This window comes from Erinaceus europaeus, chromosome 16, assembly GCF_950295315.1.
Source record: "Erinaceus europaeus chromosome 16, mEriEur2.1, whole genome shotgun sequence".
Classification (NCBI taxonomy): domain Eukaryota; kingdom Metazoa; phylum Chordata; class Mammalia; order Eulipotyphla; family Erinaceidae; genus Erinaceus; species Erinaceus europaeus.
This window is the reverse complement of record NC_080177.1, coordinates 32,648,083-32,675,689: the sequence shown is the minus strand read 5'-3', so window position 1 is coordinate 32,675,689 and position 27,607 is coordinate 32,648,083. Positions and strand designations below refer to the sequence as shown.

The window sequence follows — 27,607 nt, the reverse complement described above, 5'->3', positions numbered from 1 at the left end:
GGATACTGTTTTTCTTGATTTGGGGGAGGCATTGGAAAATTTCTTGGAGTTTCTCTGTCTTGATAAGCAGGGTACTCCTCCTGTGAAGGGAATTTTAATGCATGGGGCAGCTGTTGCTGAGGAACATAGGTTAGAGTTTGCAGTTTACACCAGCACTTCTAAAATACACAGAAATGCGGTAAGTCAAGTGGTGTAACTTTTAGGAGTAAACAGTGCTGCTTGTCTTTTGAGCAGAATATTTTTATGGTTTGCTTTTTTTAAAAAAAATAATACCGTTATTGATTGCTTATTTGTTTTGGATAGAAACGGAGAAATTGAGAAGAAAGGGGAGTACAGAGAAGCACTACTTCACTTCTCCTTTGGGTGGAGACCAGGGACATAAACTTGGGTCCTGTACATAGTAACGTGTGTGCTTAGCCAGGTGTGACAACTCCTGGCCCCTCTGTGTTTTGTCTTTACCAGAGCACTGCTTAGGTCTGGATTATGGTAGTGTTGTGGATTGAACCTGGGACCTCGGAGCTTCAGGCAGGAATCTAGTTACATGACTACTGTGCTATCTCCCCAGCTCAGAATATCTTTAACACTACAATATTTACTAGTGGGAAACTGACATTACCTACATTTTTATAACATATCCTGGCAACTAGTTGGAGAATCATAAGTCCATCAAAAGAAGAATGGGTTAAAAAAAAAGTTTCGGAGTCAGGTAGTAGCACAGCGGGTTAAACGCACGTGATGCAAAGCACAACGACCGGGGTAAGGATCCCAGTTCGAGCCCCTGGTTCCCCACCTGCAGGGGGTTCGCTTCACAGGTGGTGAAGCAGGTCTGTAGGTTTCTGTCTTTCTCTCCCCCTCTCTGTCTTCCCCTTCTGTCTCCATTTCTCTCTGTCCTATCTGTCAATGACAACATAAATAACAACAACAGCAATAATTACAACAACAATAAAAAAAACAAGGGCAACAAAAGGGAAAATAAATTTAAAAATTTTTTTAAAAAGTTTTAACACTGACTTAGAGTTTTGTAGGTAGTACCACCCCAACAAGAGGAAATAAAAAAGTGGAGGAAGTGAAATTCAAGCTGGTAAAAATTTTTCCTTGAAAATGTATGCTCAGAGATTTGGAAGAGAAACAGTTAAGACAATTGGATTTTTAAAGATAATCCACTTTTCCTTGCAATTATTATTTTACTGGTTTGAATTTATAAAACTCGTTGCAGCTTCAGGCTATTTCACAGTTGTGTATTGGACAGGTCAGTTAAAAGTTACCCGGGGTAAGTTTTTTTTAGATAACTAGGCCAAAAACTCCAGGATCTTAGACTTTTGATGTGTTATCTAGTGGTAGCTTGTGCTAGAAATGTCCCATGACAGACATCAGCATGTCACCTTGCCTTCATGTACCCTCATGTAGGGGCTTGTACTACTGCGTTGAGGTAGGAGAGGCCACCAAGAAGACCAGGCTTACATCTGGCTCAGTGTGGAGAGGCTGGAGCCCTCATTGAGTCCATAGCCAGCCTTTTTAGAGGCCTCAGTGAAAACATTTCAAAAATCTTGAGAATGAGAATTTTTGCACAAATAATTTCATTTCTGGGAAATGAGCTGAAGAAAATAGGCCCGTGTTAACAACTCAATGTCTAGTTTCAGCAGCAGCAGATCACAGACAGGATGGCTATGTCATATATTCCAGGTACACATTAGGTTGTACCACTTAACTTTGTGTAGCAATATTCTTTGATGTTCACACAATGATCACAACTCACCTAACGACACATTTCTTAGAACAGCTCCCCATCATTAGCCAATGAATGATTGTGGATGAGGGTGATGATGGCAGCCACAGAGCAACAGTTACTAGATGTATCAGGGAGACCCTTACCTAAGTGACTTGTGTGCTTCTATTCCTCTACTACTCACCACACTTCTCATGGCAGGTGCTATCACATTCCCTTTGTTAGAAAAGGAAACTGCGGGAGTTGGGCGGTAGTGTAGCAGGTTAAACGCACATGATACGAAGTGCAAGAACCGGCCTGGGAAGCACATGTGTGCTTCCCAGGTCCAACATATAAGAGTATTCCGACACTGGAGAAAATTTCAGTGCTGTGGTCTCTCTCCCTCTATATTTCTATTTCTTTTTTTCTTTTTTATTTTTTTAATCTTTTTTTTTTATTTACTTGTTGGATAGAGACAGAAATTGAGAGGGAAGGGGGTTATAGAGAGGGAGTGAGACAGAGAAACACCTGCAACACTGCTTCACCACTTGTGAAGCTATCCCCCTGCAGGTGCTCAAACCTGGGTCCTTGTGCACTGTAACATGTGTGTTCAACCAGGTGCACCACCTATATTTCTATTTCTCTGTGAAAAAGTCAATCTGGAGCAGTAATGCCTGGGCAATGACTAAATTAGTAAGACACAAAGCTATTTCAATAATAAAAAGTTTAAATACCTATAAGCTTACTAATCCCTCTAAAGAAAAAACAACCTTTGAAAACATACACCCATCTTTATAGTGGATCAATTTTTAAAAGATAATTTAAAACTTCTGGGGGCCAGGTGGTAGCACAGCGGGTTAAGCACACATGGTGTAAAGTGCAAGGACCAGTGCACGGATCCTGGTTCGAGCCCCCGGCTCCTCATCTGCAGGGGAGTCGCTCCACAGGCGGTGAATCAGGTCTGCAGGTGTCTATCTTTCTCTCCCCCTCTCTGTCTTCCCCTCCTCTCTCCATTTCTCTCTGTCCTATCTAACAAAGACGACATCAGTAACAACAACAATAACCACAGCAGCAATTAAAAAGGCAACAAAAGGGAAAATAAATATAAAAAAAAAAAAAAAAGAAAAGGAAACTGGTCCCCACTTGCAGGTCGAAAACTTCACAAGTGGTGAAGCAGGGCTGCAGATGTCTCTCTGTCTCTTTTTCGCTATCTCCCTCCTCAATTTCTCTCTATCCCTTTTCTCTTTCCAAAATAAATAAATTTAAAAAAAGAAGAAAAGGAAACTAAGGCACAGTGAGAACTGTCCCAAGGTCACAGAGTTAGGGTGCAGAGCTGTGGTTTGCACTGATTCAGAAGCTAGACTCAGTGATACTGCTTTGAACATGTACACATAGGTTCACTCTGGGGATATTTATACTAGTCAAAATGGAAACAAACTATATTACCAGTATCAGGAAAATTAGTGAATAAATTATGATATATTCCATAAAACAGAATGTTGGACAGCTGTTAAACATGTGGTCTTGATAATACTTAACGGTCAAAAATATATTTGTGAAAATATTTAAAATTTTGTTCTGAGGTAATTATACATATTGCCTCCAGAGTTATTTCTGGGGCTTGGTGCCTGCACCATGAATCCACTGCTCCTGGAGGCTTTTTTCCCCTTTTCTTGTCCTTGTTATTTTACTGTTGTTGTTATTATTACTGTTATTGATGTCATTGTTGGATAGGACAGAGAGAAATGGAGAGAGGAGGGGAAGACAGAGGGGAAGAGAAAGACATCTGCAGACCTGCTTTATCACCTGTTAAGTGAACCCCCTGCAGATGGGGAGCCGGGGGCTCGAACTGGGATCCATGCACTGGTCCTTGCACTTTACGCCATGTGTGCTTAACCCGCTGTGCTACCACCTGGGCCCCAGAAGTTTTAAATTATCTTTTAAAAATTGATCCACTATAAAGATGGGTGTATGTTTTCAAAGGTTGTTTTTTCTTTAGAGGGATTAGTAAGCTTATAGGTATTTAAACTTTTTATTATTGAAATAGCTTTGTGTCTTACTAATTTAGTCATTGCCCAGGCATTACTGCTCCAGATTGACTTTTTCACAGAGAAATAGAATTATAGAGGGAGAGAGACCACAGCACTGAAATTTCCCCCAGTGTCGGAATACTCTTATATGTTGGACCTGGGAAGCACACATGACAAAACACTCATATCCAAGTGAATTATCTCATCAACCCTAAATATATTCTGCAATTTAATATATTGTGTAAATGATGCTGCTTCATTCATACTTGAGCCTCTAAGCAAATGTGATAAAGTGCTTTTTAGAAAATGGACACTTATAAAGGGTCAAAGAGTGGACAACACTTTTACAAAACCATCTGAGACTGAAAAATGGCATCTTTTTAATATTATTGGTAAAATGATTTCTAAAATTGGTTTTAGATGGTCAAATTGTGCATGATTGTTGGTTACACTCCTTATTCTGATGTTCCACTCTAATGTCTTTTGTCTATGACAGGTTAAAAAAAAAAAAAGTCCATTCTTTTATACTCTCTTGAAGAAAAAAAGCTGTTTTCTTTTTTTAATTTTTAAATTATATTTATTCATTTTTCCCTTTTGTTGCCCTTGCTTTTTTTTTTAAATTGTTGTTGTAGTTGTTGTTATTGATGTCCTTGTTGTTGGATAGGACAGAGGGAAATAGAGAGGAGGAGAAGACAGAGAGGGGGAGAGAAAGATAGACACCTGCACACCTGCTTCACCGCCTGTGAAGCGGCTCCCCTGCAGGTAGGGAGCTGGGGGCTGGAACCAGGATCCTTCCTCTGGTCCTTGGGCTTGGTGCCACAGTGCACTTAACCAGCTCCCTAAGCTGTTTTCTTAAAGAAAAGTGGACACTAGATGGCGCTCTTGGAATCTCATTGTGCTGTAGAAAGCCACCTGCTAGAAACTCAAAGAGACAAGATTGAAGCATTTGTGTTTCCTGTCTGAACCAAACTGAAACATGATAGCTTATAAGCACTTTCCAAAATGCAGTAAGCACAGATCAGGAGCAAGCACTGTGGTCAGTGGTTTTGAATGGTGAAACCTGATCACAAGTCAAGCTGAGGTGATCTTTTCCCAGGTGTATTAATAGGGACTGAACTGCATGTAAAGTCTTTTCCATTCATACATGCTTGGGGTACATTTCTGACTCTGTGTGTTTCTACTCTTCCTTGCAGAAGCTCGTTTCCAGATCAACTCTAAGACGCCAGGGAAGAGAGAGCACCAAAGAAGGAAATGGGGTTGGGGTTAGTTCTTCCAACCGAATGGGCATTGATAACTTTGAGTTCATCCGAGTCTTGGGGAAGGGGAGCTTTGGCAAGGTGAGTCTTGCTGTTGACAGTATAGGTAAGGTAAACATGCCTGCCTCTGGCCTAAGAGCTGCGAGAATTCTCCAACCCACCCTGCCCCCTTCTTTGCCACAGGTTATGCTTGCAAGGATAAAAGAAACAGGAGACCTCTATGCCGTGAAGGTGCTAAAGAAGGACGTGATCCTACAGGATGACGATGTAGAATGCACGATGACGGAGAAAAGGATCCTGTCCTTGGCGCGCAACCACCCCTTCCTCACTCAGCTGTTCTGCTGCTTCCAGACCCCTGTAAGTATGGCCGAAGTCCCTGCCCCAGCGGCCTTTCAGCTCAAAGAGTTGAGCCAATGAAATGTTGCAGATTCTGTAGAATAGTAGCAGAAATGTTTGGGAGATGGGTGGGTTCTCATTGTGCCAGTTGTTTTCTGATGACCTTTGGGAGAAAATGATTTTTTATTTAAATGTTTTATTTATTTATTTATTTATAGAAACAGAAAAATTGAGAGAGAGAGAGAGAAAGAGAAAGGGAGATAGGAAGAAAGAAAGACCCCTACAGCTCTGCTTCACAGCTTATGAAGCACCCCCCCTCCCCAGCAGGTGGGGGATTAGTGGCTTGAACCCAAGTCCCTGTGCATAGTAATGTGTGTATTCTGCAATTCTGCAGGGTGTACCACCAGCTGGAGCCTTGGGAGAAAGTTGAAAAAAAATTCCTTAGCCACTTCCCTTCATATTGTCCAGAAAGAGAATTGCCTTGAGGATCTTGTTATCCCATGATTGAAAAGGTTTTCATGCATAAGTCTTCTCTGGTGGTGTGAAATTTACAGAAATCTAATAATGGCATAGATACCCGGGGCTGCTTATCCTGATGCATTTGGTATTAACTCTGTTCTTAAATCCTACTCCTCATTTTAATGCTACAAAGTAGTCTGTTTAAGATCATGGCACAATCTACTTATTTCTCACCGATATATATTTAGGTTGTAACAAGTCTTTTTTTTCAACTGGCATTGAGTGTCTTGTCGTTTTGACACACGTATTTGTACTATTATCCCAATGTAATGCACTACTAGAAGTGATATTGCTTGCTTAGAAGTATGCATATATTTATAAATTTGACTAAGCCCATAACTCCTCAGCAGTTAAATATAGTTAGTATTTTATCTTTCGTATATCTTTTAGACACTGTCTGATGTGATTTGCATATATTATCACATTTAAGCTTAGGAAGTACGTTCCTTTAATATCACTGACTTTACAAATGAGGGTAACCGAGAATCTAGTAATTTTGGTTCTAAGTGGCAAAAGTTTCAACACCAAGTGGTCTGATGAAGAATGTAGATTCGATACATTTCCAAATTCCCTTTCCCAGTGTGTGTGAGAGGAATTAATGCTTATATTCTCTCACCACAGCATGCTGTTGGTGATCTTGATGACCAGAAATATTATTATTATTATTATTATTTTATCTTGGAAATTCTAATTAGCATTCCTCTGCCTGTGAATGAGACTAAGCAGGTCCATATGTTAAAGGGTCACCATAACTCCACGCTGGAAGTTTGTGTTTCATTCTCTGTGTTGGAAAGGACGTGGGTGCAGCCAGGGTAATGGGTGGAGCAGAGGAGGCTGTGAGGTGGGTAATGTATCATGGGAGTATGGCGGGCTCTCATGAAGCATATGGGTGGAGCTACCAGCTCATGGCTTCCAGGGCTGTGCTTCCTTCCCCTTCCCCATCCCCCTTCCCTCACTGCTTGTGTGGCCCTCTTCAGTGAGAGTCCTGTGCTTCCCCCCAATTCTTTTCCATCTCTGGGGTTCATGGGTTCTGCCCATCCTCCATGGCTACCTGGAATATCCCTGAAGAACTATTTCCTGTGCCTTGCCTATGTGAGATGTCTGCTGTCCTCCAGCTGTGTTTTTGGGTGTCAGCTCAGGCTGGGCACACACTCTTAGGGTGAAACCATGGGTGGATGGCAATGCTCACTCACCTGGGGCTCAGGCTCAAGTTCAGGCTCCTGGATTGACCATGGGTCAAGCAGCAGTGCATGGCTACACCCAGCTCACACTCCCTGAGCCTGAGTCAGTGAGAAAATGGTGTCCTGTGTCCTTAATTTAATTGACCAATCATAAAAGCAATAACCTTTGAGTGTGGTGGTCAGCTGGCACTTGGTGAACCTAGTGTATTATTTTGAGTTGCTCTAATGACATAAATAAAGAAGTGTTTCTTGGCCAAATCCAGGGTACTTTTGCGTACAAAAAAAAAAGAAATTCTCTTGGAACTCCAAATCACCAAAATTCAGTCATGTTGGGGCTTGGAGGTGACACACCCAGTTCAGTGAACATGTTACAATGAGCAAGGACCTGGGTTCAAGCTCCTAGTTTCCACCTGCAGTGGGGAAGTTCCACAAGAAGCAAAGCAGTTGCTACAGGTGTCTGTTCCTCTCTATCTCTATCCAATAAATTAGAAGAAAAAAAATCAATCATGATCTAGTAAGGTAGAATAAGAAATAAGTCTGGAACGTGTTATACATATCCAATGCCTAATTGTTCAGGAAAAGATATAAGGTCATACAGTGTGCCAGAATAGCAGCCGTCTCTGGATTTTCACAGGGTTACACAGGCAAAGCCTTTATTATAAGCACTGGCATTGTTTTCCCTGCTGACAGTTCCATGTATGGCCACAAGGTGGCAGTCCTTACCGCAAGGATTTTTGATTTTTGTTTCTCTACTAGAAAACATCAAAACCAGCTTTAAGGTTAAATTTAGAATGTTGTGGTAACTGTCTCCAAAGTTAAGGTAGCAGAAATGGTTTCCCTCCCTAAGTCCAGACGATAAGTAAAAATGGTGGAACCTAACTTGAAATGATCAAGTGAGTTTTGCTCATACAGATAGAGAAACCTGATTTACTTTTGTCTAGAGTTCCTACCATCTTATAGGTATCAGATCCCAGAAAATGTATGATATTTGTTTTCTGTCCATCTGTCAGAATTCCTCAATGCAAAGTTTAGTCACTGTTGTAAAAACTAACTGCAAAGAACCAAAAGTTAAAAAAAAAGGGGGGGGTTGTCGGGGCTGAAAAGACAGAACTTGTTAGTTGCTTTGAGACATTACAATGATGAAGTCTTATGTTTTAGCTCCTCAGTTTGGTCAGCCATGACATCTTGCTGTTATTCAGTGTGCCATATTGCTCAGTTCTGTAGGATCACGGGGTTTTCTTTTTTGTAGGCAAACTCCCTTGGAGTTGGGTATTTACTTGTTCAGTAGACTGTGAGCTGAAATGTTGGGGTCACTTTTTAGCTGTCTGCCAAGGGTTATTTTGGAGATAATGACACTGGTAGAGATAGTGCTTTAGGTCCTGTGGAATGAGAGTCTCTAAAACCCAAGGGAGCAGGTAACTTGCCGAGACTCCCTTAGCCTCTTCTCACTGTAAGTGGGAAGACAGGGGTCACCTTTGAGTAAGACTGACTGTAGAACCTGGACTTTGTGCTCTGACCCCACAGCCCACATGTCCTAAACCACAGATTGTTGATTGAACATCTGACTGAATACCTGGTCTCTGCCCTGACGCCTCTCACAACTACTGGTGTGAAAGGGTGATTGTCCTTAGAAATAAAGTACTCTTGCAGCTTTGCTCTTCCTTTGTCAGAGTGCCTTGTGCCTACCTTCAATTCCCTTTAAGTTTGACATTTCTTTCTTTTTAAAAAAAATTATTTATTTATTTATTTTTGTGAGAAAGCTAGAAAGAGAGGAAGAACCAGACATAACTCTGGTACATGTGCTGCCAGGGATCGAACTCAGGACCTCATGGTTGAGAATCCAGTGCTTTATCTACTGTGCCACCTCCCAGATCACAAGTCTGAAATTTCTTATGCTTAAAACAAAAGCAGGACAGCTGAAAGCCAAAAGAGAGAACATAAACATCTACTCCAGGATACACTATTCAGTGTAGCACATAACCACTGAACTATCACCCTCGCTCTTACTTTATTCAAAAGTCAGTGAACTCATTGTTGTGATGACCAACTTCTTGTGGCCAGCTAAGATGCAAACAAAGAGAAAAAACCCTGGGGCATCCTGTCACTAGCACAAACCCCACATGGAGAGTAAACGCCCCCTAAAAGTAGAAATTTGGGGACTCCTCCCATTGTTCTTGACACAAAGAAAAAGAGAAGGAAATTCAAGATATTAAACAATCTATCAAGTTTACTACATAGGGTTATGAGCTCATAAATGTCCTGATTGTTTTTCATAATACACATCACTTGCAGGTTTGTCATTAAATTGCTATCTTTTTCCATTTCAAGAGCATGAAAGTCCTAACAAGTCTCTGAATTATTTGTTAATCTGAATCAAGGCTCATAAAATGTTTATGCTTTTTCATCTAGTGTTTTTATGTATGATAAGCTAGTTTAAGAAAACAACATGAAGAATAAGTGCTCAGGCATAAGCATGTCTAATTTTCAATTCATTATTCATAATAAGGTATTAGAGGCAACTTCAGCACTGAGTAATGGGAGTTTACTTAAATAATATATCATTTTATGAAGATTTTTAGCCAGCAAAGAGACATTTGGATGCTTAGCAGTTAAATGGTGATGTGTCAGATGTGGTTATAGGTCATATTACCTGGTGTGTATGTTATTCATACAATTAATAAAAAATAGTAAAACAAAAAAAAAACACTATACAGAAGGCCCAGGCCCAGTGGTTTCAGTTTTTATGTGGAGCCAGGGTCTAACACATGCCCAATAGGAACACTTTTTTCCTTTTTCTTTTCTTTCTTCCCTTCCTTTTTCCTTCCTTCGTTCCTTCGTTCCTTTCTTCCTTCCTTCCTTCACTCCTTCATTCCTTCATTTCCTTTCTTTTTTTGCCACCAGGGTTATTGTTGGGGCCCAATGGCTGCACTATGAACCCACTGGTCCCAGAGGCCATTCCCTCCCTGGCCCTTTATGATGACAATGATGATAGAGGCAGAGAAATAGGGCAAGAGAGAGGGAGAGATACCTGCAGTCTGTTCCATTGCTCATGAAGCTTCCCTTTCAGGTCAGGACTGGAGCCTTAAACATAGGTTGTTATGCTTGGTAACTTGTGAGCTTTCCTAGCCTCTCCTCTGCCTAAAATCTTTGATGTTTTGCATTGAGATAGAGAGACAGAGGGAGAGATACCACAGTGCTGGAGTTTCCCCTTGGTGTTGTGGAATTCCCCTGTGGTGCCAGGGTTCACACCTGGGCCTCAAAGGTGGCAAGGCCCATAGAACTGTCAGAACCCGTAGAGCTGCTCAGTTTAGTTAAGTCACTTGCCCAAATTCAGTACACCACGTGATAGAACAGGGAGTCTGGGACCCAGGGAATAACACTGAATCTGTGATTGGCTGGTTGGAACCTTATCAGGTTCTGCCCAAAGGAACCTGGAACCCTCTCCATCTGTCAGTGAACTATTAAGGTCTGTGCTAAAGTAGTGACACTATTTTTTTTAAAAGATTTATTTCTTTATCTTATAAGATCCACACAGATAAGAGAGCCCCACTTCCCTTGAGCCAGGGGTGAACCCAGGCCACACCTGCTGAGCCACCTCCCCAGGCTGGTTTTTGCTATTGATCAGTTTAACAATGGAGGGTAGGAGGAGCAGACTGAGCTATTCTAAACCAGGCAAGGCCCTCAGCAGTGCTTGCCTTTCAGGATCAATTCCCTTTACACTCCTTTCCTCTGAATCAGTGAGCACTAGGTCAGCTGCTGAGGCTGGGTCTTGGGAGCCCTGGGCACCGGCTCCCTGCCCCCAGCACCCAGCTAGCAGCTCCTAGCTCCCAGGGGCTGTCTGTCACTTTGGCTCTGCTCCTGGAACCCTCAGCTGAGTATGGGAGACTATGGAGAACAAAGACACAGAGCTGGCGAGCAGGAGGGGGAGTCTCAAAGTAAATACAGGTCAGATGCTTCAGTCTTTGTTTGGAGACCCAGTTTATTGAAGCAGAGGTCTCCATTTAGAAAACAGAGGACAAAGACACTTTGTGCCTGGTGCCCAAGAACAGCAGCCTCCTCAGCCTGACCCAGGCCCAGTTGTGGCAAGATGAGCAGTGGCAGAGAGAGCCTGGCTTCCACGGAATACTTCTGCCTGTGTTTGTGATTCGGAATACTTCTGCCTGTGTTTGTGATTCACTGTATTCATGTGGGCTGCAGAATGCAGACCCTCCCTTTGCAGGGATGGCTATCCAGGCTTCTCATCCCACACCCATTCCTCTGCCTGGTGGTTCCTTCCTCAGGCCATCTGGGCTATCCCTGGGGTGTCCCTGGGGTGTCCCTGGGGTGCCAGCCTGCCAGAGCAATGTACCTGTACTTCCAGATTGCGAGTGGCTTTCTATTTTTGAAACACAGAGCTGATCCTCCCTTTGAAGGTTGGGATTCTTGATACCAGAAATACTGCCAGTTTGCCCAGTGGGTACAAGTGATTCCAAGATAATTCAGTCATGCTAAAAAAAAAAAAAAAGAAATTAAGAAAACTATCTGATAACACAAGTGCATGAGAAATGTCTTCCCCTGGTGTTGTTTTCCTCACTGTTGCTGTGTCAAACAGTAGCAAAGGAATGTGTTAGAGAGAGAGACACACACAATGACACATTGACGAGACTGGCAACCAGATGGTCACAGGCAGCCTTTCAGCATTTCACAGGCAGGTGACTGCATGTCATTTTCAGGAGGAGAGCTCTGAGTTCTCATTCGGGCCTAACATAACACCCTCTGCCTGCAGGGAGTGTGTTTGTTTGTTTTCCCAGATAATCACCTGTACCTGAATCTGGACCTATTAGTAGAAAGACCTCCAGACAGTGCACATGACTATGAAAGCCTTAACCTAAAGTTCCTTCTGGTCCACCAGCTCTTTCTCTTCCTGCAGCTTTCAGTGAGCCCAGACCTTTTGTCTGCTGAGCTGTTGCCAGTGACCAGCCAGGGACAGAAAGAGGCACAGTTGATCCTGAGGGCAGCGTTATTCCATGTGCTCTGAGTCACGGGGGCATCCTGGACTAGGGGAAGAGGCCCTACGGAGTGGGGTAGAGGTGTTAGATGAGGAGAGGGGGATACTTAATTACAATAAAAAATGGGCAGCTATTCCCTCACCCATACAGAAAAGGAGTCTGAAGAAGCCTCTGTTAATGTAGGTCAATTCTTAGAGTCTGACTGGTGCTCGCAATGCAGAAGGGATAGGCAGCAAAGAGTGAATTAGCAGCAAGAGCTACTATTTACTCAGCCCTAGCCTATGACCTGCATGATTATATTCATTACTGATGTCTATACAACTGTATGTTTTGGCATTCTATAAATATCTGCTGAAAGAACTAAGGTAATGCCCCAAAAGAATCCAGAGAGATCGAAACTTGTATCCTTATTTGAGAGGTCTGGAAAGTAAGGCCCAGAGAATAAGTAAAGTAACTTGCCCCAGACTATACAGGCAAGCAAGAATCAGACCATGAGTCTTGTTTTGTTTTGTTTGCCTCCAGGATCAATACTAGAATTCAGTGCCTGAACAACTCTACTTTTCTCAGCAGTCATTTATTTTCTTTGTACAGAGTGAAAGACAGAAGACACAACTGCACTGCTTCATCACTTGTGAAGTAGGGACCAGAGACTTGAACCTGGGTCCTTGTGCATGATGATGTGTGCATTTTATTGGGTACGCACCCACCCAGTTTTGGACCATTCATTCTTAATCAAGGCAGTTAGCTTAATTAGCAATGCCATTTTCATTGCACCATAAGTAGAGGTGTTTTCTCTCTAATGTATACAGCCCAGAATAGTGTCATTAGACAGGAAAAATAGAGAGTTTTTCAACACACACACACACACACCCCATGGCTTCTTAAAAAATATCTACGGATATTCCATTTTCTCTCTTTACAGCTAAGTCTTCTCCTTTCCCTGAGCAATGAATGCCACAAATAGGATTTTTCCCACTTATGGGTCATTTGTTGTAGTTTGCCTTTGGCTCAGATCAAAATAGAAAATGAGCTAGAACACGGTGTTTCCCAGTTGGGCATGTTCACAGCTTATTAATAGTGTTCCATCTGGGGGACAAAATGCATATAGGCTTGAATTTCAGGGGGAATTATTTGGGATTTGACTTGTGTCCTCTCAAGCTTTCAGGCAGACTTTTGTGGCTAAATAGGGTCATTAAAAAGCGGACAGGAAATAAGAGCGCCTGAAGTGCAACCTGTTCCTTTGGCTCTGTGTATGTATGTGTGGGGGGCAGAGCTGCCAGGAGACTTGGCGTGACAAAGGGGTTGAGAAGGATTGGCATGCTTTCCAGTTTGAGGGTGTTTAATTGTAACTGGCCATGTTATTGTCGCCAACACTGATGACCTAGAGCTAATGAAGACCTGCCCCCTCCAACAATACTTAGGTGGTTCATGGCTTAGGTGTCAATTTTCTCAAGTGCCAGAGCCTTGTCAAGGTCAGACTTGGCCCTATGTTTCGATTGGGCGGATGGAGCTGTGTCATGGGGGAATTCTGCTTAAAGTTTCCCAGCATCTAGGAAGTAGCGAAAATATAGGTTACTTGACCTCTGTAGAACTCTTTATTGAAGCCTGACCTTGAAGAACTGGGGATAAGAAGGTCACAGGCTTTCTGCCAAATAGTTTACTGACAAGTCTGTGTTAGCCACCTCACCTAAAAGGCACAGTCATGTGGTATAAGCACCCAACTGTCTGGGTGGAAACCATAGACCATAATATATTGTGAAATGCTTGGGCTTCCACAGTTATTTCATCACTGTAAGTATCCAAGTGCCTCCTTCACCCCAGGTCCATGAGCTATTCAGGGTTTTTCCTGATAGAACTGATCATTAGCACCATTGATTGTTGAGCAACATGGGACCAGTTGAAAAATCTGTGTTAACCTATAGTTGCTGCTCTGTGACACCAGTGGATAGAAAGAAAAAAATGGCTGGACCAATGCAGTTCAAATCAGTGTTGTTCAAGGTTCAGCTATATAAAGTTGGCTGAATTAAAAATGTAGAGAATTGCCCCCCTGGCAGGTGGGGCTGAAAGATGTTTATTCACTCAGCATATATGCACATAAGACTAGCTTCTAAGCCCAGAGGATAAAGCAGTGAACACAACAGAGAGGAATCCCTTTCCTCTTGAAACTAATATTCTCCTGGGAGAGATTGTGGATCTGAACAGGTTGTTCGTAATGTAGAATCAGGGAGGGACTCTCTGGGGTGGATTGGTTACCATGACAGTCCCAGCATTTTCATAGAGGCCCAGCTCAGAGCAGCCGTCTGACAGAAGGGAGCACAGGGACTTGTCTTGTAGCTCTTTTTGCCTACATATGTGGCATGCCCATATTTTCATGTGGGCTACAGTGAATTTGGAACCTGATAGAGATTATTAAAGGGGAAAAGTGGCTTAAATTGTAGCCAGTGTCTCTGTTTAGTGTTAAGGTCTCAGCCCTGTTGAGATGGAGGCCCAAAGTGTGAGGCGTTCTGGGAAGAGCAGCAGCCCAGCTTGCCTTACTATCTCACAGTTGTTACTTGTACTGTCCATCTCATTCCACAGACAATCCTTGCACAAGACTGTGAAAATATCATGCTTCACAGTTTTATTGGTATCCAATCAATACTAACACCATTCTCTTGTAGGATTCCTCTTTCTGCCTTCTATGTCAACTAAAAATTTTGGTTCAGCCCATTAAGCTGACCCATTCTGTCCCAGGCGAAGACTTTGGCATGTTCTGTGTTCCTTTCAGGGCCACCCAGATAGTTCCTGTTTCCTTTTTGTGCCAAGTGTCCAACTTGAACGTTTTTTGTATAGCAGAAGAGTGTGTTGTATTTTCAGCTCTTCTGTCTTATTCTTGAGGATGGTCTGTAATGATTTCATTACCTACAAGCTACAAATGTGTCTTGAAACTTATCCCAGAATCTCTTAATTCTTATAGTATATGTTTTACTTTCTTTCATTTTTTTTTTTTTGCCACCAGGGTTATTGCTCAGCCTTAGTGCACCACTCCTAGTAGCCCTCCCCCCTTTTAATTTGATATGACAGAAACTGCAAGGGATAAGGAGATAGAGAGCAAAAGAAATATCTTCAATGCTGCTTCTCCACTCATGAAGATTTCTTCCTGTAGGTAGTGAGTGGGGGCTTGAACCCAGGACCTTATGCATGGTAATGTGTGTTTTGCTGGGTATGCCATTGCCCTGTCCCAGCAAGCATATTTTAAATATTAAAATGATATATTATTTTCAACCTAAAGAAAATGAGGAAAGCTCTTTTAGCATAAGTCTTATCCCCCAATTTGTTTTTCCTTTTCTGGACCATGGGAAGTACTTTCATCTCCTCCCTTGTTTTCTTGTCTGCTCACCTCCTGACTTCCAGGCAGTGTTGAGCTGTGATCTCGGTGTTTTCTGAGGGGATGTGAAGCTAGAACTGACCCAGTAGGACCCCATCAGACCTTGCACACTATTACCGGTGCTGAGAGGAAGTTCATGGTGAAATAGACCTAACCAGCAAAGTAGGGGACACATGGTGGAGTTGGCATAAGGACTGATCAAAGTCTGTCCTCTGGAATCCTATAGAACTGAGACCTTTCTCACGAACTCCATTGGTTCTTTCTTCCTTCCTTGGGCTTCAGGACACCAGGAAGGTCCCTTCCACAAATCTCAGAACTTTGTGTCCATAACCTTGACCCTCACCAGATGGTCATATGATTTTTAATAACCAAACAGCTGGTATATTTTCAACCTTTCTGGTACAAATAAGATCACTTACTTGCATGGCACACTGTCACTTGCCACTAGTGACATTAGAGGAGGGTAATCGGTGTTACAGGGGCAACTCCCTGCACTGTCAGAATAGCAGCAGCCCTAACCTCTGCTCACTGCCAAATGCCAGGAGGCCCTCCTGATTATGACATCCCAGACAATCTCCAGACATTGCCAGAAGTCCTTGGGGGAGGGACAGGGTGGTGTTGTACCTGATTGAGCACACATGTTGCCATATGCAAGGACTCAAGTTCAACTTCCCCCTCCCATCTCCACCTGCAGAGGGGAAGCTTCACAAGCAGTTAAGCAGTTTGCCTTTGTCTCTCTTTCTCCCTGGGGTGCAGTACACCACGAATCCACTGTTCCTTGTGACCCTTTATTCCATTTTATTGGGTAGGACATAGAGAAATTGAGAGGGATGGGGAAGATAGAGAGGGAGAGAGACACCTGCAGACCTGCCTCACCACTTGTGAATCGATCCCCCCCTGCAGGTGGGGAGCCAGGGGCTTGAACTGGGATCATTGTGTGAGTCCATACACCTTGTACTGTGTGCACTTAAACTGGTACACTACTGCCTGCCCCCCCCTTCTCTTTTTCTAGCACCCACTTCCCTCTAAATTTCTCTGGCTCTATTCTAGTAAAAAAAAAAAAAAATTAAAAACCATTAGGGAGCAGAATTTCCCAAGTTGGAAATTACTGCTTTACACAAATGACCATGTTCTGTCCTAGACAGGACAAATCCAGTATCTTAGATGATCCCTCTACTTTTTCACAGGGATTCAAGCAAGCATGTCAGACGGTTTTCATTTTTGAAGACATTATGTTTTTTTTCCCCATAAATTTATGGACAAGCACAGTTCCTATTTTTGGGTCTCCTAACAGCTATCTGTGGCCACTGTGTGGCATTCATGGGGTTTGAGCTGGGAGAAGATAGTACAAATGCAGGTTCTGCTGAGCATGAGGGTTAGGGTTAGCGTAGCACCGGCAACAGAGGAGCAAAGCCTGCGGCAGTCAGATGGAATTTATCAGCATCTGGATGGTCCAGGAAGCAATTAGCTCAGTGTGTCTACAATGCTAAAAACATACACCTGGCACAGTGCAGCTTCTCCTGTGTCTGTAGTTAGTGCTACCTCTTCTGCTTTGTCAGCAAGATGCTAAGCCAGTAGCATTTTAAGAATAACATTATCGGGGTTGGCTGGTGGTGCACCCAGTTGAGTACACATTGCCACTCCCAAAAACATGGGTTCAACCCCCTGGAATGCAACTGCAGGGGGGAAGCTTATTAAGAAGTGAAATGGGGGAGTCGGGCTGTAGCACAGCGAGTTAAGCACAGGTGGTGCAAAGCACAAGGACCAGCATAAGAATCCCGGCTCGAACCCCGGCTCCCCACCTGCAGGGGAGTTGCTTCACAGGTGGTGAAGCAGGTCTGCAGGTGTCTTTCTCTCCTCCTCTCTGTCTTCCCCTCCTCTCTCCATTTCTCTCTGTCCTATCCAACAACGACAACACAATAAAACAACAAGGGCAACAAAAGGGAATAAATAAATAAAATAAATATTTTTTAAAAAAAGAAGTGAAATGGGACTGCAGATGTGTCTCTTTCTCTCTCTCTCTCTGTCACCCCATTCACTCTGTTTTTCTTCATCCTATCAGATAAAGAGGGGGAAAGGAAGGAAGGATGGAAGGAAGGAAAGATGGAAGGAAAGGAGGAAGGGAGGAAGGGGAAGAAAGAAAGGAGGAGAGAGAAAAAATGGTTACCAGGAGCAGTGGATACATGGTGCAGTCAGTGAGCCCCAGTGGTAACCCTGGTGGCAAAAAAGGAGAAGGAGAAAGAGAACAAGAAAAAAGAGCATTATCTCCACCCTGAATCTGTAGGGGTGCATATTCCCTGAGTCAGAGTCCCATCCTGTTTGTGGTATGTGTGCCTGGATTTTGCAAACTGCAATAACTGAAGCTTGGAGAAGCTTATCCTGCCTGGCAAGATATGCTGAGAGCCATACCAGTGTGCTTTGGGAAAAAGCAGACTTACTGTTTTCTTTTCTCATTTTTTTTTTTTTATATAGGGAAATGTTATTTCAACTTTGAGTGTATCTTCAAAACTCAGTGTTCTCGGGCTGGGAGGACAGCATAATGTTATGGAAAAAACTTTCACACCTGAGGCTCCAAGGTACTGGGTCCAATCCCTAGCACCATGATAAGCCAGAAATAAGCAGTGTTCTCTATCACTATGTCAGTCTGTCTCTCTCTCTCTCTTCTCTCTTCTCTCTTCTCCTCTCTTCTCTCTCTCCCTCTCCCTCTCCCTCTCTATATATATTTAAAGTAATTTTAAAAACTCAGTGGTCTCTAAATATTGCAATTTTTAATTAGTGATTTAATATAGTGACTAACAAGATTGTAGGATAAGAGGGGTACAATTCTACACTGTTCCTACCATCAGACTTCCCTATCCCATCGCCTTCATTGGAAGCTTCCCTATTCTTTATCCCTCTAGGAGTATCAACCCAGGATCATTAAGGGGTGCAGAAGGTAGAAGGTCTGGCTTCTGTAATTGCTTCTCTGCTGGACATGGGTGTTGGCAGGTCAATCCGTACCCCCAGACTGTTTCTATCTTTACCTAGTTGGGTAAGGCTCTGGGGAGGTGGAGTTCCAGGACACATTGTTGAAGTCATTGCCCAGGGAAGTCAGGCTGGCATCATGGTAGCATCATGCAACTTGGCAGCAGGGAATCATTAAGATATAAAACAGAACAAGTTGTTTAATAATCAGAAACCTAAAGGTATAGCGGATGAAATTTGGATTTTTTTTTTTTTTGTATTGGAAGAAGCTAGGGAGTCTATTTTAGGTATATCCTATGGGTCCATGACTATACTACTTTTTGCTTAAGCCCGACAGGTAACATGCAGGTGGGCTAAGAGTATTGTTTGGGAAGATGATGTCAGAGTAGAGAATAGGACTAGAAAGCTGGATCAGGACAGAGAGTTTTTCCCTTATTCCCAAATAAGGGAAAAAATATAAATACCATTAACTGTAAATCCCTTTGATCTGGTCTGGGGCCCATGCTTATTCATATATAGCACAGGAGCATGTGTTATCTCTGGATCCCTGTAGGTCTGAGCTCATATCCCATGGTCACAGCTAGGAACATTCTAGGCTGCACTCATTTCAGGACCAGTCTTCCTGGAGTGACAGAGTATGTTGACCCAGCCCCCCTTTGGAGAGTGGAGCAGTTTCTACCATTGTTGTTCCACATTGAGGGCAAGGTCCTATAGAGGCCCACAAGAGGCTTATGATATTGTTCCTGGTAAAGATGACCAGTGCTGGTGGAGAGAGGGATCTGTTAGAGGTTTATGCCCATCATATCTATATGGGAATCCTAGAATTCCCTGACTAGGGCCCCAGATGATGGGGTGGCCTGTAGTGACCAAAAGGGCCATCATTAAAGTAAACTAGTCTCTTGCCCTTACTCTGCTTTTGTAGTCCTTTATCTGACATGGTTGGACTTAGAGTGATTGAGGGAAGTGAAATAGGAAGTAAGACAGACGGTGTCTAGGTCTGAGTAGAAACTATTTGATTAAGTACTTTATGGTGTCTTTCTTAGATCTTTCTACTTGCTTGTTTCATATGTTGAGCAAATATTGCAATGTTTAGCCACTAGAGGCTTTGGCTGTTTTATATGGAATGATAATACAATTTCTTTCTTATCTCTCTGCTAAGTTTTTGTGTGTTTTATGGAAGCACTACTCACCTTTAGCTACTTGTAGTGCTGGGGTTTGAACCTGGAACCTCTTGCATGTAGTCTAGTGTGCTACCACTACGAGGTATCCCAGGCCTCTCTTGTCTTTTTGATAGTAAACACTCACTGAGCATGCATAATTTTTTCCAAGAATTTAAAGAAGACATATTAAAAAAAAAAAGGGGGAATCGGGCCGTAGTGCAGTGGGTTAAGCGCATGTGGTGCAAAGTGCTAGGACCTGCGTAAGGATCCCGGTTTGAGCCCCCGGCTCCTCACCTGCAGAGGCGTCGCTTCACAGGCAGTGAAGCAGGTTTGCATCTGTCTTTCTTTTCCCTTCTCTGTCTTCCTTTCCTCTCTCTATCTCTCTCTCCTATCCAACAACGACATCAATAATAACTACAACAACAATAAAAAAACAAGGGCAACAAAAGGGAAAATAAATAAATAAATAAATAAATAAATAAAAATAAAAAAATAAGTGAGCCTGTCTTCTAATTATTTCCAGTGGAGGATTATCCTAGACTCAAATACCTTTGACACTGTCTCTAGGTGGCTTTTTTTTTTTATTCTTTCTTTCTTTCTTTTTTTTAAAGATAGAGACAGAGATATGGAAGGTGAGAAATACCATAGCACTGAGGCTTCTTTAGATACGATGAGGACTGGGCTCAGACCTCATGGGTAAGAAGTACACTGTCCAAGTGAGCTATTTCACAGGCCCAATAACCATGACAGCGTAATAGAAGGAAGTCCTGTCTTGACCCTTGAAGATGTTGGAAAGGACTCCCAGCAGAGAAACTGTTTTGTGTTGTAAGTTGAGGATGCAGAAGCCTGCTACCGTCATGGATGGGAGGAATAAGAATCATACCTTCCAAGCAGAGATGACAGCAGTGCAAAGGCAGAATAAAATGCAAGTTGTACTAAGAAACTCAAAGAAGTCAGTGCAGTGGAATTTTGGGGAAGGAAATATGAGGACAAACTAGTGAAAGGATTTGTTATCCTCTGTGTAGATACTTAGACTCAATCATTGGAACAAAAGGAGCTGGTGAAATGTTTTGAGCTAGGGAACAACCTAAGACCTGCTTTTTAGAATGTGTTGTCTCTGGTGACTGGCTGTGAGGAGACCAGGCTGTTGGCAGCAAACCTGACAGTGCAGTCTATTGTCCTTGCCTGTTCCAAGAACAGGTGGTGCGAGTGGAGCCCAGGAAGCACAAAGGAGGTAGAATTGATGGTACTTTTTAGGGTAGGAGTGAAAGAAGTGACCAGTGGTCTGGCCAGTTGGGAACCTGAGGGGTTGAGAGGGTACAGTGGTATACCATGCATGAAGAAAACCCCATTTTACTTTGAAGAAAACCCCATTGGCACAATGTTTGCTGCTCAGATCCATAGTTCAAATGGGTGACTAGATTTCAGTGCCTTTCAATACCTTCTTAGTATTATAGAAACTGAAATAGAAAATATTTCAGTATGCCTTTATGTGCTGAGTAGTGAAGAGGGGATTATAAATTAGAGTGTGTGTGGGGGGGGGGGAGTCCAGAAAGGCCAAAGAATCAAGTGCTGTGACAGTTACTTCACTAAAGTATGCAAAACTATCATTGCACCTAGGGTGAGGTTATTTGTGTCAATATCTTGGGCACTACTCTCAATTTTGGTGTGTGACAGACCCACTGAATTCCTGTTAGTGAAGTCAAACTTCTCTATAAAGCTAATCCATAGTTTCTCCCCACTGGGTAAACCTTTCTTTAAATCTGTTTCTGTTTACGTTGCCCATCTTTTTGTAAGAGCTATACTTCCTTTACTTTTTGTTCCTACTTTTATGGTAAAGTCATGTCTTTCTCAGTGGACAGTGAAAAAACAGTATTTTTCCCAGCATTACAAAAAGGGTTTAGAAAGGGAGTGTAAGAACGGATCTTGTTCTCTCCAGCCAGAGGCCTGAGAATATTTTGTGGTTGTTAGGAAAGGGGAAACTTGAGTGAATACCACTCTGCAGTAGAGCACGGGAAGGACCAGACTCTTGGCCAGTAGAATTCCAGCCATCCTTTCAAGGCATATATGGAAAATTCTTGATCAGATTGTTTGCTTTTCTAATTGAGGAAAAATGTTAAAATTCCACCAGTTTGAACCCAGAAGCTGCTCTTGTGGTGCAGAAATGTCTGTTTTATCCACAGATCAGAGGAAGATAGGAAGTCTTGGTTTAAGAAGTTCCGAAGTTTCAGAACTTCTGTCATGAAAAATGACCTCAATAAGTGAAATGCTATTTTTATTCTTTATTCTGTATCCCTAGGAAATTAAGTTTATAAATAGCTATTTCTCCTTGGTGATTAAACAAAATCTTGATAACAGAATTACAATCTGTGAGATAGTTATTAAAAGAAATCGTATAGTGGTTCTTTTTAAGGGACTAGGCTTTTTAAATTTGATGTTTTCTTTTTAAAAAATATTTTGTTTTTTATTTGATTTTTTTATGGCAGAGAGAAGTTGAAAGGGGAGGGGGAGGTAGTGAGGAGAGACACCTGCAGACCTGCTTCACCACTTGTGAAGTTTCCCTTCTATGGGCAGGGAGTGGGGGCTTGAACCTAGGAGTATACTATAATGTGTGCGCCACCACTTGGCTGGGACTAAACTTGTTAATAAATTAGTATAACCACCTAAGATATCTTTGTGAATCTAAATTCAAATGTTAGATTTTGAAATTTACATCAGAATTAAACATTATATAAGCAGCATGTAATAATGTGCTTTCAGAACTCCAGGCTAGTAAAGATAATTTCTATCACTGTATAGTGACTAGTCTAGTAATAGTATTTCCTTTTATTTCCATAGACTAACAGTGACATTGGGACTAGTGTACAATTAAAAAAAGATCATGGGTTTGATGGCCTAGTGCATCATGAAATATAATGTAATAGAAATACAAGGGAGGGATATACTTTTCATTTTTTTCTCCTTTTGTTATAGTTTTATGTATAACTAGGATGAAAGGGGAAAATCAATTTTAGTTAAAAATTACTTCTAAATTTTGTATCCAGTCTAAAACGCTCAGTCTTTGGACTGCTAAAAGCCATGAATAGTTTTAGCTTCTTTCTCCATTTAGACTTCTATGCACTGTCAAAATCCTAGAGAACTTTATTTTTAATTTCCCTTATATGTCCTCAATTTTCATGTGTGCTTCTTGGTAGTTATACTTGAACTATGAACATATAATCAGTTTTATAAACAAAGTAATAAAAGGAAATGTAACTAAAAGGAAATGAGGTGGCGTCAGACAGTCCTGCTTTTCTGCTTTAGTTCTTGCACAAACTGTCACAAACTACCAGCTTTCTCTTCTTTGCTCTTTACTTACATAAAGTAGAAGGGTATAACTAATCTTGGTGAATTGTTCCATTTCTAGTGCTCTCATTTTAAATTTTATCAGTAAACAAAATGACCTCCTGTCATATCAAGCCCCTAAAACCTTTACCTTGGTCCAGGTACCTTGCATAATGGGGCTAGGGGCACATCGTTGAGAACTTGGGCTCTCTGCCTTTGAAAGTTGCAGGTCCTCCTTAGAAAACAAGACCAAGTTCACAAAGTTGGTGAGTGTAATCCAGCCAAAGAAGGCTCTGCCAGGAAAAAAAAAGTGTCTCCTCTGAGTCTACAACCACCTTGATAGTATGTTTACTGCTTATTTATGCCTTAAAGAACATCCTAGCACAGATGTTTCACAGTGTGTGATGACCTACAAGGTTCTGCACTTTTTAAAAAAATTTTTATTATCTGTATTTATTGGATAGTGACAGCCAGAAATCAAGAGGGAAAGGAGTGAAAGGGAGAGAGACAGAGACACCTGCAGACCTGCTTTACCACTCATGAATCTTTCCCCCTCAGGTGGGGACAGGGGGCTTGAATCTGGGACCTTGCATATTGAAACATGTGCTCTCAACCAGGTGCACCACTACCTGGCCCCATGACCTACAAGTTAAGATGCCTCATTTCACCCCTAGTCTGTCATGTGAGCCTATGTGTCAGTGAGCCTTGTTGTATTTCATGACAAGAGGTGGCTGTAATGTATCCACTTAACCAAGAAGTGGTTTTGGAAAATGTTGTGTGTGTACAATGTTTAAAAACCTATGCTCTGTGGGACCAGGTGTTGGTGCACACAGGTGAGCGCAAATGTTACCATGTTTAAAGACTCATGTTCAAACCCCCATTCCCACTTGCATGTGGAAAACTTCATGAGCAGTGGAGCAGGCCTGCAGGTGTCTTTCTTCCTTTCTGTCTCTCCTCACCTCAATCTCTGTTTATCCTATCAAAATAAAAAATAAAGATCTCCAGCACCACCATAAGCAAGAGCTGAGCAGTGCTCTGGTCTCTCTATGTATCATTCTATCTCTTTAATAAACAAATAAATAAATAATATTTTTAAATAAATTAATTGATTTTTAAAAATTGAGGGGCTAGGTGGAGGCACACTTGGTAGAATGCATAAGGACCCAGGTCCCTGCCTGGTGAGAGAAAGCTTCATGAGCCGTGAAGCAGGACTGTAAGTGTCTCTCTGTCTTGCTCCCTCTATCTCTACCTCTTCCCTCTCTATTTCTCTCTATCTCTATCAAAATAAATAAACAAAATATTAAAATTAATTAAAGAGGAAAAAACAGCCACAAGGAGTGGTAGATTTTAGTGTAGGCCCTGAGCCCTAGAGATAACCCTGGTGGCAATAAATAAATAAATAAATAAATAAATTGTGTTCTGTGGCCAGTTGGTGGCACACTTGGGAGAGCTTTCACATTTCCATGCTTGAGGCTCTTAAGTTCAAGTCCCCAGTTCCCACCTGTGGGGGCTAGGGGAAGCTTCACTAGCAGTGGGGTAGTACTGCAGGTGTCTCACTTTCTCTTCCTCTCTCTCTCTCTCTCTCTCTCTCTCACCCTCTATAAAAAAAAAAAAAAAAGATTGATTGTTAGGAGTGATCAAGTTATATTGCAGACACCAAGCCTCAGCAATAACCTTGGTGGCAAAAAATAAACATATATATGTATATGTTGGTATGCTTCTAAGACCCCTTGTGTTTCGTTGGTTTAATCCCCCCTGCTTAACACTGTATTTTATTTACATGACCACTGTTAACTAAGCACCACCCTGCCTGCAGGGCATTGGTTTAATCCCCACTGGTTCACCATGTCTTTTTGCTCCGCCCCCTCTCATAGTCACCCTGATTTCCACCAGTCTTTTTTCGCTCCACCCTCTCTACATCACATCCTGTTTCCACCCTACTTGGCAAGTATATATATAAGGACAGGATTGTGATTAGAGCTTAGCTTAGATTACGCTGCGTTCCACATGAATAAAGAGATACTGCTTCTCAGCTCAGCCATGAGTCTCTGGTCGTCTGTCTTCCACCCGGGAAGCTAGCCTGGCATGTATACACACACACACACACACACACACACACACACACACACGCATGTGTGTGTGTATATGAATAAAATCCAGACTTCCAAGGATATGTTACATTAGTTCACCTTCCTAAAGAATAGTCTCTGTGCTCAAGACAGGATGCCTCATGCCCATGGGCTTGAAGGAGGATTTGCTGAGTGATCAGATCAACTTCAACTTCTGATATCATCTTAGCTGTGCAAAATGAAAAAAAAGAAAAATGAAGCCATTAAATTTCATTCTCTTTATTGCTTCCTTGTAACCTTTGCAATTATTCTTCATGTGGTTAAATTCAAGTTGTTTCCAGTTCAGACATGGTACAGTCAGATTTCCTCATGAGGGTGCTTTTCCACTGTGACCTCTTTGACGTCAGTGACTGTTTCCTGTTGATTTGCACTCCCTCTTCACCCTGCAGATGACTGCTCATCAGAGAAAGAAATCATAAAGGAAGGGACCCTTCTGAGAAAATGAGCACAATGCGGCCTACTGCTGAAGACTTCCTCTTCTTTGTCTGCAGCCAGCTAGTAGCCCTCTGCTGCTTTTGATATAAGGTTGTTAAGTTGCTCACTTCAAAATAATCCCAAAGCTGTTCTTAGAACTGGGATCAGTGGGGCCCCCAGCTTGCCAGTGCCTTAAAGCAGTCAGTGGATTAGTCGGTTACTTTAAATGCCATTTGTATTCTTTGCCCTAATTCTAAAAGGTGATCTACATCCTCAGTGTAGCATCTCCCAGTGAGATTGACACCTGTAAATTGCATCACCTTCACAGAGGGGGTGAATAGCTTTTCCAAAAAGTCTCTCTTGATTGTATTTGCAGTCTATGATGACAATGCTCTTAAAAATAGATAATATCAGTTATCAATTCAATATGGGAAAACTTACTGGAACTGAAACTTTGGTACTGTATTTCAGTTATTGAGTCTAGTTTTGTAATCCATTGCTCAATTATCATCGTCTGAGAAAGAGTCCTTTCTAGGTCAAGGCCATGCCATAGCCTTGTGGTATCAGCAAATGCCCATGGGCCTCAGCAGCTAGCCTAGGAGTCCTCCTGACTTCTTGAACCATCTAGCTTACTGTCAGAGCCACCCAGTTCTAGTTCCTGTTTTCTTGTCAGTCTGAGAGCTCAGTGAGAAGGCGCCATCTCTGTACACAAAAAAAGACAGTTTGGGATACTACAACTTCCCCAGAGGGCCAGAGTTCCAGAAATAGACCATGTCTGAAGCTAAGACATGATGGTAGTGATAGAGAGAAGGAGAATGATGATAATAGTTGCTAACATGTATTGAGCACTTAACTGTCTGCTACATGGCTTATGAAATTATTATTTTAAACCATTTCACCTTCATGTGCCTAAATCCACTTGTCTTACTAGCTCCATTTTGTAGGTGTGAGAGTTTTGAGAGCAAGAGAAAGTGAAATTTCACAGTGAGAATCACATATATGGAGTAGAAGATGGTGTGTGCCTGGTTCAGTACCCATATTACTATGAGCAAGGACCTGGGTTCAAGTCCCTAGTCTCCACCTCCAGAGGAGAAGCATTACAAGTGGTAGTTTAGTGCTGCAGGTGTCTTTCTTCCTCTCTTACCCTTCACTTTCAGTGTTTCTGCCTCTAATTGAAATAGATAAACTAAAATAAATAATAAAATATTTTTTTAAAGTCACATCTATACAGTGGCATATTAGTTCTTGGTGGCCATCAACATCACACTCTTCTGTTTCCTTTTTTAAAATACTTTTTTCTTCCTTTACTTTTCCTTTTTTAATAATTTTTAAAATTTATTTATTTTGGAGAGATAAATTAAAAGGGGTGGCAGAGGGAGAGAGGAGGAGAGACACCTGCAACATTATTTCACGACACATGAAGTTTCCCCGCAATAGGTTGGGGACTTGAAACTGAGACCTTGTTCATGGTACCATGTGTGCTCAACCAAGTGCACCACCACCCAGCACCAGTGTTCCATTTCATAACATCAGTGACTTAAGTGCTGAGCACAAGGTGTCCTAGATATAGTGTTGGCCTTGTTGAATGATGGGCTTAAAACCTATAGTTTCTGTTTATGGAGATGGCCCTGGTAGTATGTGAGGCATTTTGCTTCTGGATGAATTCTCCTGAGGTCACCTGAGCTGTCACATTAAACCTACTTCTTACCAGTTGGTATATTCAGTTAAAGTTCTGCTGACAGCAAGTAGCAGAAAATGACTTAATCAAATTCATGCAAGAAAAAAGAGAAGCGAATATACATTCAGAAAGATAAGGGGTGGGGCACAGAACCCAGAGACAGAGGATGGCCAGGAACTTGGTGCCTGAAATGAAACAGCCATGAGAAACTCAAATTAGTTCCTTTCTGGTTCACCCATGTTCCCTGATTTCTCTGCTTCATTTCTGCTTCATTCTCTCCCGCTGTCCATATATCAGTCCGTCCATCCATCCATCCATCCATCCATCCATCCATCCATCCATCCATCCATGCAGCTGCCCTCACTGTCACTTCTCTGCCATGCCAAGACATTTCACATGGTCATACCTCAAAGGCAGCCTTAGCCCCTTGATTCTTGCTACCACAGTTTCCCTTGATTATTTCACAGCCTAAATTAAAAAAACTTTCCATCTCAATTCCAATTTCTGGGTCAAAAACTGGTTGTTGGAGTGGGAGAAGGAGGAGACATCCCCAGCT

At 42.2% G+C, this 27,607-nt stretch overlaps 1 protein-coding gene and 1 long non-coding RNA gene across 2 annotated transcripts in view; one reads left to right on the top strand and one right to left on the bottom strand.

The window, feature by feature from the left end:
* The window catches only part of LOC132533432 (uncharacterized), a 941,342-nt gene that overhangs the window by 594,338 nt on the left and 319,397 nt on the right, over window positions 1–27,607 (bottom strand). The gene's annotated exons all lie outside the window — the stretch shown is intronic.
* Window positions 1–27,607, top strand: part of PRKCH (protein kinase C eta) — a 256,943-nt gene that overhangs the window by 153,878 nt on the left and 75,458 nt on the right. The window contains exons 8-9 of the mRNA XM_007519272.3: window positions 4,929–5,072; window positions 5,175–5,348. Coding sequence (XP_007519334.1) covers window positions 4,929–5,072; window positions 5,175–5,348 — 318 coding nt within the window. The remainder of the gene's footprint in view (window positions 1–4,928; window positions 5,073–5,174; window positions 5,349–27,607) is intronic.